At 46.0% G+C, this 13,994-nt stretch overlaps 1 protein-coding gene across 2 annotated transcripts; it reads left to right on the top strand.

Annotated features, from left to right (window-relative positions):
- The first annotated feature begins 3,099 nt into the window (after positions 1 to 3,099).
- On the top strand, positions 3,100 to 10,949 carry GJA4 (gap junction protein alpha 4). Of its 2 annotated transcripts, XM_035120766.2 has the most exons (3): positions 3,100 to 3,265; positions 4,413 to 4,476; positions 7,201 to 10,949. In XM_035120766.2, the coding sequence occupies exon 3, from the start codon at positions 7,207 to 7,209 to the stop codon at positions 8,263 to 8,265; it is 1,059 nt and encodes a 352-aa protein (XP_034976657.1). In that variant the 5' UTR covers positions 3,100 to 3,265; positions 4,413 to 4,476; positions 7,201 to 7,206; the 3' UTR covers positions 8,266 to 10,949. The 2 variants fall into 2 exon arrangements, with proteins under 2 accessions (XP_034976657.1, XP_034976656.1); XM_035120765.2 differs by lacking the exon at positions 4,413 to 4,476.
- Positions 10,950 to 13,994: the final 3,045 nt, after the last annotated feature.

Genomic DNA, 13,994 nt, shown 5'->3' with positions numbered 1-13,994 from the left:
CGCCGCCGCCCGCCACTTTCTCCCCATTTCCCCAAGTCATGGGGATTTTCAGGAAAGCCTATAGTTCAGTGGTAGTGCAGATGTACTGCATGCAGAATGTCCCAGGTGCATGCAAAGCATATGCTCTGCCACTGAGCCGCAGCCCCTTCCCATCTAGCTCAGTATTGTAAGCACAGACTGGCAGCAGCTTTCCAGGAGGCATTCAGGCAGGCGACATTCCCTATCCTACCTGGAGACAAGGCATACCTAGGGGTTGGTTAGGCTGGTCAGTCTTTTTGCTGAAAACAAAGGTGAGGAAAGGGTTGAACAACCTCGCCCCATCATCAAAGTCAACCTGAAGTGGGCCCTGCAAATTAGTTGCTGAGTAGAACCTGAAACCAGGGTCTTATCATGGCCATAACTTTGATCATTGTAAGCTGCCCTGAGATTCCTTTTCAGCTGGAGAGCAGGATCAAAGTTCTTTAAATAAATGAAACCATCCTGGTTCATCCACACTATGCCTAATTTGGTCCTAATACAGATGAGCGCTGCAACCCCAGAGTCGGTCACGACTGGACCTAATGGTCAGGGGTACCTTTACCTTTACAGCTCAACTAGACTTCAGGACTTTGTTGTTAATCATACCTTTTGCCCAGGAGGTGGCACTGCTTCCTTACTTATAAAAATACTCTGCCTGCATTCAGTCTCATCCTAGGAAAAAGTGACTCAGTCTGTGGCTGAGCCATAGGCGCTGGCTCCAGGGGGCTGAGGCCCTTTGGGCCCCCTCAGACTTTTATTGGGAGATGGGCCAAGCCCCACCCCACCCCATTTTTGAGACCAAACATGGAGCAACATCAGGACATCACATCAGGCCCCCATGTCAGGGGCCTCGAGGCTGAGTGAAAATGCCCTCTCAAAATTATGCAGGTGGTGAAATTAAGAGGCACATGGGGGGGTTCCTTTTCCTGAATGTTCTCCAAGGGGGAGTTTGGGGTGGTGGCAAAAAAAAAAAGAGGTATCATATTTTTTGTTCCATAAGAGTTCCATAAAAAGTAAGAGGGCATGTCTGTGCGTCTTATGGAGCGCATGTGTGCTGACTGGAGCCGAATTGCCCAGGGGCTAAAGGCAGATCTTGCTTTTTTTAAAAAAGAAAAAAGAAAGAAAAGAAAGAGCTAAAGGCTAACAAGAGGGAAAGAGAAAGGAACCTGCTCAGCAGCTGATTGCAAGAGATCGGAGAGGGCGATAAGAGAGCTAGCTCCCTTCCCGGCCCCTTGCCCAAGCCTCAATTGTTGTCTGCAGAGGGAGACATGTGACTGGCTGATTAGATTATCTGTCTGGAAACTGTAGAAATGGGTCCCTTTCATAGAGAAGCTGCAGAACTGTGAGTTGAACCCCATAAAAACAGGATATTTTCCCTTTGCAAGGAAACTCAGCAACTTTGAGCTGATCCTAAAAAATGGAGCTTTCCCCCTTTGCAAAAAAGATGCACAACACTGAGCTGACACCCCCCCCAAAAAAAAAACCAGGGCTTTTCCCATTTGCAAAAAAAGCTGCAAAACTTTGAGCTGATCCTTTTTTTAAAAAAAATGGAGCATTCCCCCTTTGCAAAATAAGCTTCCTCAAATATTTAATTTGGGGGGGGGGGGCAAAGGCACCTAGGCTTCTAGGAGTTGGCTGCTATGCCTAGGACAATTCAAAAAGGCAAAGTATTTTCTTGCTTTCCTCCTCTAAAAAACTAGGTGCGTCCTATGGTCAGGTGCATCCTATGGTGCAAAAAAAAAAATTGCGGTGAATTCACAAACCATTTCCCAGAAAAAATCTCTTCTCTTAAATTTCAGGTTGATTCATACTGAGGGCTACTACATACTGCAACAGGCCATTGATGCAATAATAGAGGATTAGCAATAGATTGATACTAGACCATCCACAGATCATTCCACTTTATTAGTAGTTCTGTGGTGCCTTTCCCATATTACTGCCTCTCCCATTACTGCTGGCCCGAGAGCCAGTGTGGTGTAGTGGTTAAGAGCGGTAGATTTGTATTCTGGGGAACCGGGTTCGCGTCTCCGCTCCTCCACATGCAGCTGCTGAGTGACCTTGGGCTAGTCACACTTCTCTGAAGTCTCTCAGCCCCACCCACCTCACAGGGTGTCTGTTGTTGGGGGAGGAGGGGAAAGGAGATTGTTAGCCGCTTTGAGACTCCTTCAGGTAGTGATAAAGCGGGATATCAAATCCAAACTCTTCTTGTAGCAAAACAAAACCCCAGAACATTTGTTGTGCAAAAATTACAAGATTCCGCCAGGAAATTATGAGACATGCAGCTGTTGCAAACTAAGCACTATGAGCACCCAGAAATGTTTGTTGTGGCAAACATTTATTGAGCATAACTGCCGTGATACCATCACGAGTGCAAATAATTATGAAGGGCACCTGTCCTTTGGCTGATTGCAGTTTATTTGTTGTTGAAGGGGCCAAACTCCTGACCTCAGCATAATTTTGCTTCTAAGCAAACACACCAAGGACCAGGCTGGGGTGGGGGGTGGAAACCATGCTGCATTGCTAATTTCCAAAAGATAATATCAGAGCCCCCCCCCCTACAATAAACTCCCACTGCCACTGGCCTTGCTGAGGCCTAGCTCATTCCCGATTCCCACGCTTAGTTAATTGCCGGCAAATTCCGCTTCTCCAGGATTTCCCTCTTGTTTCTCTTGGCCCAGACAGCTTCACAATGGGCAATGCTTGTTATTTCAGTCTTCGTTGTTTTCCTATGCTTCCTATTTCCCCGACTACAGCTTTCCCCCAGCCTGCCCCTGTTTGTAAGGAAAGCAGCTAAACCCTGCAAGGCCACCGGGCTTATCCAAGGCTCTCTTAGGACTCCTGCTGTCTCTTCTCCTCTCCCATAATTTCATGGCTCCAGCCAGGAAGCAGGTGAAGTTATCCTGGTTTCCCTTCTTTTTCCACCTGCCCGACCAGCTGCCCCTTGGAGGATCATAATATGTAATGCCACAGAACTGAGAGCCAGCCCAAAGCCTTTGACAACAGGGACTCCTCCCCTCCCCGTGTCCTTTAGCTCCTCCCCTCTGCACTCATCCTGGAGTTATTGTAGTCAACTTCCCCACCAAGCTCTTCAGAACAGTCACGGAGTTTCCTGGATCACAGCAAGAGGGTTCTGTGCTCTCTTGCCACAGCGTCCTTTCTCTTCTGGAGCAAAACTAAACTCAGAAGGGCAGTAATCCAAAAACAAAAACTTGGATTTGTATGCTGAGAACTTGCATTTTACTTGTTGGTAAGTACCACAGTCGGGGAAAGAACATAGGAAGCTGCCGAGTCAGGCCCTTGGTCTGTCTTCTTGTCAACACTGACTGGCAGCAGCTCTCCGGGGTTTTGGGCAGGGATCTCTCCCACCCTGCCTGGAGAAGCCAGGGATTGAACCTGGCACCTTCTGCATGCAAAGCAGGTGCTCTGCCACTGAGCTACAGCCCTTCCCCAGATTTGTTTTGGCCCAATCTCCAAATTAGTTGGACAGCCTCAGAAGTAGTGGGCTCATTTCTTTGATTTATTTTACTTTATTCGTTTATTAGTTCCTACTTTCCTGTGAGTTCTTTCCACTTGGTCTGGTATTCTTTTTCCTTAATACCACCTGCATGGAACCTTGGAATGATTTAGTCGTTTGCTATATTTTTGTCCTACCCTCCTCCTGTCAAGAGGGTTTGCATGGCACAGTCTCCCATACAGGCCTGCAACTACCGGTAGTTGCTAGTCCTCATGTACTCAGTGGAAGGCGGAGCAAGCACTCTGCATGTGCTCAGAGGCACATTCTTATCCTTGCATGTCTACTCCATGTATACTGAGCCTCAGTCCCAGTACAGAATGCAAATTCCGGTGCATGGAATCTCAGCCAGAAAATAAAACACCAGATAATAAAGATAGGATCACACACACCAAACTGGCATAGGGCTGCCAACTTTTCAACCTGCCACTGTCATCATGCTTTCAGTAGCACCTTGAAACACATGCATTAGCCAGCAGTCATGTTTTCCTCCACGCCGTGAAAAGTTCTGCTGGTTGATGTGTGTCAGGCAATAAAGACACAGGAGCAGAACAGGATTTCCTTCCATCTGGCAACCCTGATCTGAGATAGCTTGCGTTTCTTCCAAGCATTGAGGATTTCTTACTTATCCTTGATAGGCAGTTCTGGGTAGTAGCAGGAGAAAAACATTTACCTGCCCTGCCGGAATTTCCTCTAGAATAATTTAACCCTTTGATAGTGTTAAACCTGCTCCGCCCCCACACCCCTTCCTTCTTTGGCTCTGTTGAGTGGGACAATCTTTTTGATATGTGAGGTTGAAAAGGCTATCGCTTTAAAGGCTGATCAAGCCCCTGACTGGACACTTGTTGATTGCCTGCCTGCTCCTTTCTCTTTATAACCCTAGGGGCAAGTAACAGAGGGCTGTGGTGGCCTCCAGGGAGGTACTAGGCTGAGAGAGGGCTTAAAAGGTGAGCAATTTGGCATTTGTTGTCTGTGGACTTTATGACTTGTCCCTCTGTCTTTAAGATTAAATCACTGTTTATGTTTTAAAGTTGGTGGTGGTAAAAATCTACGATAGAATATAGCTTTGCATTGAAAAATACCCATGTTTAGTAGCTCCATGCATGGTTTTTGAAGAGACCTAAGACAGAGCTGCAGGATGAAATTGCCAAGTTAAAAACAAGTAATTGGAAGGTCGCGTGGGTGGGGAAAAGCTCCAGAATGCAGGAATGGCTGTAGCTCATCAAGAGAGCATCAAGGTCCCAGGTTCAGTCCCCAGCTACATCTCCAAGTAGGAACTGCTGCTGCCAGTCAGTATAGGTAATATGGAGCTAGGTGGAGCAATGGTCTGAATTTGTATAAGGCACCTTCCTATATTCTTACAGCAGCAGGAGCTCCTTATTGCTCATAGATGTGGACTGTCTCCAGCTAAAAGCTTGGTATGCATTCTTGCTTTTAAGCACAAGTGCCTTGTCTGATACAAAATTTTAAATTTAAGGGGGAAGTTAGCTTTAAGGGGAAGTTCCTGCAGAGCAGCTGAACACAGCAGAGGAGAGTAGCTTTTCAAAGGTCTCTCTTTTGTATATTTTGTCAGCCTGCTCAGCATCTTGCTTCCCCCCTTCCCAATAAGTTTTAATCTTTCTAGCTGTTGTTGTCTTTTTATGGGAAACTGAGGGTAACGATGAATGGTGTGATTAAGCCCAGGTATGGGGTTGTGGTTCTCTTGGCTTCTCGGTACAGAACCCTAAAGGGACAGCATTCATATTGGGCGGTTTGTCTCCTAAGTGCCGAAAGATCATAGAATCAAAGAGTTGCAAGGTATGCCAAGCGCCATCTAATCCAACTCCCTGCAATGTAGTCCCTGACAAATGGCCACCCAACCTCTGTTTAAAAACCTCCAGTGAAATCGGGTCCACTACCTTCCTAGACAGTCTGTTCCACTGCTGAGCAGCTCTAAGATCAGGGGAAGTGAGGGTCTGGTCCCTTTGGTAGAAATATAGCATGGTGGTTTTTTTCCTAAATGTTCTGAAAACGATGAGACTATTAGGAATTTCCCTGCACAGGGGATCTTCTTACCAGACATCCGCACCAAACATGTAAAGCTTTTTTATACCACTTTCACAGTCATGTTCCCCCCCCCAAAAAAAAAAAACTGTGGTTTGTCATGGGTGCTATTAGGAGAACCCTTCACAGAGCTATAATTCCCAGCATGCTTAAAAAGCTTCCCTCCTCCTAATTCCTTGGGCAAGAAACAGGACTGTGAAAGTAGTATAAGAGTCGTAGGATCATGTGCTTTATTTTTTATTATTTTTTATGCAACAATTTCTTGCAAAACTTCAGCCCAACAACATGAATATACAGGTATGGTGTGGATTTGACTGTTGCCTTTTCTCCTTCACAAGGCAATTTCTAGGATTAATTTGCAGGTCAGTAGGTTAATTCACATTGGTCCCAGGGCCTGGTCTTAAGACACTTAATGGGCCAAGATTGCTGAAGCTAAGGAGGTCTGGGTCTTGTCAGTGCCTCACTGCGAGACAATTTGAAAACCCTATTAAAACTGCCTCAAGTTCCACAGCAGAAAAACAAGGCCCTTCTCTTGTAAAGTTGACTTTTCTCCCTGCTTGCTGAGGACTTTTCCAAACCTCTTCCAAAGGACTGGTATTTTTTAAAAGTGTTTTTTAGGCTCCTAACATCACTATGGTCCAAAATTTGTATATGCATATATCTGTACTTTTCTGCTTTAAACTCTACTCTTAAAGCTTTCATCCTTCAATGTCCGTGAAAAATCTGGCTAGGCAATATTCTAGTCCTCATAGTATCTTGTTAATAGATAGGTGGAGAGGGTGGTGTAGACCATGGGAACAGTTAACTGGCACTTCGTCTCCATCCCAAAACTGTTGTTTAAAAATGGGGTGCTCTGTAAGGATTGTCCTTGTCCAGGTGTAGAAGAGCCTGAAACATTTCTGGATTTCTCTGCCCCTTGTTATTTTGAAAGCAAGACCCACCTAGAAGCTGCTCTTCACTTCCACAATAGCAGGGCACTAGGGGTGAGACTTGCACAAGTTCCCATTCTGGCTGTTAGCTATCTAAACCAGGCACCCCCAAACTTCAGCCCTCCAGATGTTTTGGACTACAATTCCCATCATCCCTGACCACTGGTCCTGTTAGCTAGGGATCATGGGAGTTGTAGGTCAAAACATCTGAAGGGCCGAAGTTTGGGGATGCCTGATCTAAAATTTCACCTGTAAGCTTTTGGGGCAGGAACCTTCCCTGTTAATTTTAGTCTGAAACACCAGCTACGCTGAATGGTGTTATGGAAACAATATTTGCAAAACTTCACCAGTGGTGTAGTGGTTAAGAGCGGTAGACTCGTAATCTGGGGAGCCGGGTTCGCGTCTCCGTTCCTCCACATGCAGCTGCTGGGTGACCTTGGGCAAGTCACACTTCTTTGAAGTCTCTCAGCCCCACCCACCTCACAGAGTGTTTGTTGTGGGGAAGGAAGGGAAAGGATAATGTTAGCCGCTTTGAGACTCCTTAGGGTAGTGATAAAGCGGGATATCAAATCCAAACTACTACTACTACTACTACTACTACTACTCCTTCTTCTTCTTCACTGTGTGGCTATGTATCACATAGCAAGTAATGCATAGTGGTTTTTAAGTGGTAAAAATATGTATTGTGCTTTCCCTTAGCACAAGATGGGTGACTGGGGCTTCCTGGAGAAGTTACTGGACCAAGTGTCAGAGCACTCGACGGTCATCGGCAAAATCTGGTTGACAGTCCTCTTCATCTTCCGCATCTTGATCCTGGGCCTCGCCGGGGAGTCCGTGTGGGGAGATGAGCAGTCGGACTTTGTTTGCAACACCAAGCAGCCCGGCTGCCCCAATGTCTGCTATGACAAGGCTTTCCCCATTTCCCACGTCCGTTACTGGGTCCTGCAGTTCCTCTTTGTCAGCACACCCACCTTGGTCTACCTGGGGCATGTCCTCTATCTCTCCCGGCTTGAGGTGAAGCTGAAGGAGCGAGAGAGTGAGCTCCGGGCTCTGCAGTCTAAGGATTACAAGGTGACAGCCATGCTGATGGCGGTGGAGAAGAAGATGGCCAAGATCTACGTGGCGGAGGATGGGAGGATTAAAATCCGCGGGCCTCTGATGTGGACCTACACCATTAGTGTGGTCTTCAAGAGCATCTTTGAGGCTGGCTTCCTCCTTGGCCAGTGGTACCTATATGGTTTTGTAATGCATGCCAACTATGTCTGTCAGGGGGCCCCGTGCCCACACCATGTGGACTGCTTTATGTCCCGCCCCACTGAAAAAACTATCTTCATCCTCTTCATGCTGGTGGTGGGCTTGATCTCCCTCGTTCTCAACCTTCTGGAGCTCTTTCATCTCTGCTGCAAGAGCCTGCTCCACAACACCAAGGAAAGAGACTGCTGTTCCCCCTCCTCTGCTCCTCCCATGCCTTGTGAGGCCAACAGCTTCCCCAACAAGCTTTGCGGTGTGCCTGAGGAGGCTTATCACGACAAGGCTTTCTTCTACCTCCCAATGAATGAGAGGCCTTCTCCGCCCTACCAGGCATACAACAAACTTTCCAGTGAGCAGAACTGGGCCAACTTCAACACAGAAGAAACCTTGGCCTTGCAAGGCAGGAATAAGCCCCCTGACGTCTTTACCATAGAAGCCCCCATAGCCCATCTCTCTCAGGAAAGGCAGTCAAGCCGGCCTAGCAGCAGTGCTTCCAAGAAGCAATATGTCTAGCAAGCAAAGCAACCATTACAGAAGATGGATGTTGTCTTCCTTTGGGGCAACTCTGGGTTTACTCAGCTAATCAGCCTTCCTGGCAATGGATGGCTCCCTTCCGATTTTGACAAAAGTAGCCATGTCTCAAAAGTTCTTCTCAGGGGCCACCTTGTTTTCTACCATGTGAAACTTGCTGTACCAAGTAGGGCTATCCTGGCTTTCATATAGACATAAACTGAATCTTCCAGGTAGAGTCTACCATGGGACATCTTCTGGGCCAATGAAATGGCTGGTTCACGGACATTCAGTCATCCAAGTGTCGGAGGGTGACTGGTTGATTGGGGAGGGGCATTTGTTGGTCTTGTTTTTGTGTTAGGACAGGTAGCAGCAACCACCTGATGGGAAGGAGGAGGAACGGGCACCTCTACCAGCTTGGCACTGTGCAGGAGTTGACCTTGCTTTCTGGAAGATGATTTGTATCCTAGTGCAGAAGACACAGAGGAAAGTGTTTGTTTTTGTTATCAGTGGGAAGAGGCTTGCTGTTGTGGCGTCTATTCCCAGATAGCAACATGGTGATGTTGTATGACATTCATTTATCATTTTTTCTTTCCTTTTCTGTACAACTCCCTGGTTTACAGGAAGTCTGAGCAGGATAGCAAAACAGCGAGCCATATACAGAGTCATGTTGGACTAAAAACAGAGTTCCTGTCGCAAGCGGGCATTTTAGGGAATATTCCTGCCAAGCAAGCTTATCAAGCAGGCCTCCTTGCTGATAGAGTTTGGTTGGTGTGGCTTAAGTACTTTTCAGTTATTTCTTGCATGTTATGCTCCTTGATGGCAACTGTCACTGGAAACTGTCCCTGAAGGCTTTGTGCCGTATTACGGAGTTCACCTTCACTGTATAATGTAACCACTAGCACTTGATCTGAAAGACTTTTGCACTTCCAACTTGATAGCTTTTTTGGAATTGAAGATCCACAGCAAAGTACATGCTTCCCTCCTACAAACTGCTCAGGGTTAAACCCCACCCCCAACTCCCCACTGGCTGCCATTTAGGTTTCTGGTCCTGGGGCACCTTTCTATAGACCAAAGGCAGCAAACATGGTGCCCCCAGATATATTTGGACTAGCGCTCCCAACATCCCTGACCATTTGCTGGCTTGGGCTCATGGAAGGTGGAGTCCACTTAGATCCGGAGAGCCGTACATTAGCCACCCCTGCCAAAGACATCCTAAAGAAGGTTTTATTTCATTTGTTCACCAATTCATCAAAACCTGCCTCCTGATCATTTTCTGAAGTGTCATTTTTTCATCAAAAGCAAGACAGTGGTCCACTGGGCTGTCAAGAAACTAGTGGCATGTCTGTGGCTGTTAACTTTTGTTTGATGTACGTTCCAATGCATATAGCCCCCCACCCCACCCCCACCCCATACTGGATAACAATTGGTCCTCTTGGGTTCAGTGTCTGTCCCCCTGCTTAACCCCACTATGTAGAATGATGCTTTAAGTCATAAAACACTGTTTACTATTCTCTTTTTTAAGATGTCAGATGTTTTATATATGTATCTTTAAGTATGGCTGTATTGCCCAATCTCTGTCCTGGATTCTTTGTTTTGCTTTCCTGTCCCCTTGTGTTAATTTATTGCAATCTCAAATCCTGTAGAGTCTGAAAAGGCAAGCTGGATCTTCTGCATCTGTTGCTGAGGCAGCGTCTTAAAGTTAAAAGTAGGAATCTCACCTGAATCTCACAGAAGGATATGCCTGTTGAGCTGCCTTGGGAAGAGGTCTTTATCCATTTCTGAACTAATACAAAGGGCAGGGGTGTCTTAAAATGTTTATCTGCAGCAACTTCTTGCATAAGAAGTGTTGGCTTAAATAAGAATATGGCAGCTCCGTTAGTAGCATCCAACATCCCAACCAGCAGGATGTTGGGCAAGCTGATTTTCTCGGTCTCCAGTGAACTGTTCTTGATAAAGCTGTGAAAAGGAGATCTGTATCTGCCGGTTTGATGTCAACCAGCATGTAATATGGAGAGCTTACTTTCCCACTGCCAAACTGGCCAATGCTGAATGGAAAGCAAGGGCGCAAGTAGAAAAATTGGGAATACATTTAGTGGTATTCTAAGTGGTATGTTTGTTGTTGTTTTTCAAATTAAAAGAAAAACATGACTATCTTGTGTGTGCATTAAGAGTGCTCCTTGAACCCTTTGTTACATACTCTGTGCTTGAAATTAAAAAGCAGGTTCTGAGAAGTGAGGGGGAAACTGCTTTGTATTTCACAACAGGTGTAGCCAGGCTTTTGAGGGCTCCTTTGCTTATTTAACTGGTGCCCCAACAGCTAGTAACCCAGATCCAGCTTCAAAAAGAACATACTATATATGACAACCAAAGCACAGCCGCCCTTTGAAAGTTGCACTTCTCCAAATGTTGCACTGCAGTTCACCAATCAAGTAACGGGTACAAAAGCATACCGTATATGCCAGGATGCAAGGGATATGTGTACTAGTGATAATACTATACAGAAAAGCCTTACACTGAAGAAAATTGCCTTGGTAATGTGTGTATAGTAAGCAAAAATGTATACAGTGGTACCTCGACTTACGAAGACGATCCGTTCCGTGGCCGTCTTCGTAAGTCGAGGTTTTCGGATGTTGAAGCGTGTGGTCAGCGCATGCGCGAAGCGCAATTTCGCCAACCGCACACGCCGCTCTGCACAGGCGCAGAATGTGCCCGTGGCAAAAAGACTTCTGAGGTTGTTGACTTCGGAAGTCGAAACCTTCGGAAGTCGAAGCATTTGAATGTCAAGGTATGACTGTAGCTTGAAATAGGCTGATGAATACTCAATATGACTTAATAATAATAATCCCAAACTGATGCGACAGTGTGGGGAATGGAACATGACTGGAAAAATGAGAAACAGAAATTGACAAACCTTCCTACCCCTATTTGCAACATACATAAATTATAGGCAGTTCACAACTTCATTCTACCTCAAGAGCAAAACAAAAAACAGCAGCCCGGGGGGGGGGGTGCTTTTACAGCCAGGTGGCTGCATTTCACCATGACTTACCTGCCAGGGGCTGCATGCCAGTGGGTGGGGTCAGAGACAAAAAAGGTAGGACAAATGGAAATGCTGCTTTCATTTGTACACTGGGCTGTACATTCCAGCCAAGGTGGTGTAGTGCTTAGAGTGCTTAAGACTAGGACCTGGGAGACCAGAGTTCAAATCCCCACTGACCCTTGAGCCAGTTACTGCCTCTCAGCCTAACCTATCTTACCATGGTGTTGTAGAGATTAAGTGAGGAGGGGAGAGCCCCTACAAGTTTTGCTCCAGATTTTCAACTGTGGAACAGATGAGCTCGGAAAGTGGGAAACACTAATTGGAGATTTTTAAACAGAGGTTGTATGGCCACCTGTCAGGAATTCTTTAGCTGTGACTCCTGCATTACACAGGGTTGGATTAGACAGCCCTTGGGGAACCCCTTCCAACTCTACAATGCTATGATTAATATGTTTCTTTTATTCCCATCCTTTTAAAGCCACAGTCCTGAAAAACCTGGATTCATTTCATTTCAATTTATTTCATTTTACTTGGCAGCATTCCAGTTGTGTCAGCCATTTCTGCTACATCAGCAGCAAAGCAGGGTCAATTTCTTTCTTTCGCATTTATTCTCATGCCCGCGTCTGCTGCTACTTATTTTAATTGCAGCCTCTATGAATATGTTAAACATTACAAGGGATTGTGAGCACCCTTGACAGATCTGTCTATGCATTTCAGCTCTTCACTCAAATATCATTTACACTAATGATAGCTTTCTAGTTTGGGTATAAATTATATATTATTCTTCTGTCCTCTGAGCTTATTCCTGTCTGCTGCAAAATACGAAACATCTTATTCCAGCTGTCATTGTCTTTTTCCCTAGGTCAATAATATGCTATGCATGAGCCTATAAGACTGTGGGGTCTTTCGGGTGTGTGGTTTGGTTTGCACATATATACAGCTGAAAGGATTCACAGCATTAACTTCTCTGGAAACCTAATAGGGAAGCAGCAGATCTTCAGCCACAGTCTTCAGCCACAGCTTTGGGTCCAGGATAGAGCAGGCATGGCTCTGCCCTCCAGCTTCCAGCATCAGCCAAAACTCACACAACTCTCATAAACACATCCGCCAAAGGCCACCCTATTTCTCCATCCTAAGATGATGTGGTACCCAGCCAGGTGTTGTTGTTTAGTCGTTTAGTCGTGTCCGACTCTTCGTGACCCCATGGACCATAGCACGCCAGGCACTCCTGTCTTGCACTGCCTCCCGCAGTTTGGTCAAACTCATGTTCGTAGCTTCGAGAACACTGTCCAACCATCTTGTCCTCTGACGTCCCCTTCTCCTAGTGCCCTCAATCTTTCCCAACATCAGGGTCTTTTCCAATGATTCTTCTCTTCTCATGAGGTGGCCAAAGTATTGGAGCCTCAGCTTCACGATCTGTCCTTCCAGGGAGCAGCCAGGTAAGGTGAGGAAATGCCCACCAGTTTGTCTCTATGGCAACAGAGCTCACTTTTTAAGATGTGAGTGCTATGTACTTAGTTGACCTGCTAAGGCCATTACATTGACAAAGAAACTGGTCTGGCAGGTTTCCTCTTGTGGATGCTACTCTCCCAGATACAGGATCACAGGTTTAGAAGGGACCCAGATACCATCCTCACTGACCACCATCACCCCTAGCCCCATCCAAACTTATAACATTGCCATTAAGTGGATTTGAGGAAGGTTGATGCCCCTTACACCACGCGTGCTAGTCAATGGCTCCTCATCCACCTGGAGAATTGACCAGTGATCTGATTCAGTGTAAGGCAACTTCTTATGTTTCTCATTAAGAGAACTGTGTACATTTTGGGTCAATGGAGTTTAAGAAGGTGCATCAGGGGACTCCGCAGAGCCCCAGCTCAAATGGCAAAAGGGTTTTCTCTAAATGTCAGGAAGAATGCCCTGTTGGTATGAGCTGCCCAAGAGTAGGACAGACTGCTTTGGAAGGTGGGGAGCTTTTCTTTGTAAGAGGCACAGACAGGGATGCTGTCCCAGCAGATTTCCAACATCCAGGGGCTGGATTAGATGGCATTCAAGGTTCCATCTGATTCTATGATTCTAGTCTTTCTTTTTAATGGTGTATTCAGAAGTCTTTTTTGCTTTATAAACCTCTGTGTGTTGCTCTGAATGCTCAGATTATTCCCCCCCCCCTTTTTCCCCTTTCTATTTAGCTTCTAGCATCTGAGTCTACGATTTATTTTAGTCAAATTACAATTGTGTGCCTGCATCTGCTCATGAGCAGCCTATGCTGGATTTGATTTTATTTTTAAACAGATCTGAAACTGTTACATTATCTTTGATATCTTCCTGTAGTCCCCCAGTGTTTCCCAAGTGTGTGTCCTTTTCCTTTTAAAGTGGTTCACATTGCTTATCTATTGTTCCTAAATTGAATTGTCGACAAAACCTCTCGTTTCTTTTACCGAGCCCTGAAAACGAGAGCCTTGTATGCAATCTTAAAGGGCATTGCACAGCCCCTTTACTGAAGAAGCTAGGGCTGGTCAATCCCCATGAAGTGCAGAAGGGGGAACTGTGGCCCTCTGCGTAGCATTGACCTCTGACTTCCATCAGCTCCAGCCAGCAAGACTCATAGTCTGGAATAATGGGAGTTGTGGTCTTGGGAGGTGATGCTCAGCAACATCTGGAGAGAACCAAGTTCCCTGTACCTGGCATC

This window comes from Zootoca vivipara, chromosome 6, assembly GCF_963506605.1.
Source record: "Zootoca vivipara chromosome 6, rZooViv1.1, whole genome shotgun sequence".
NCBI classification, from domain to species: Eukaryota; Metazoa; Chordata; class Lepidosauria; order Squamata; family Lacertidae; genus Zootoca; species Zootoca vivipara.
Note: the sequence above shows the minus strand (reverse complement) of the source record. Positions and strands in the feature narration are given on the sequence as shown.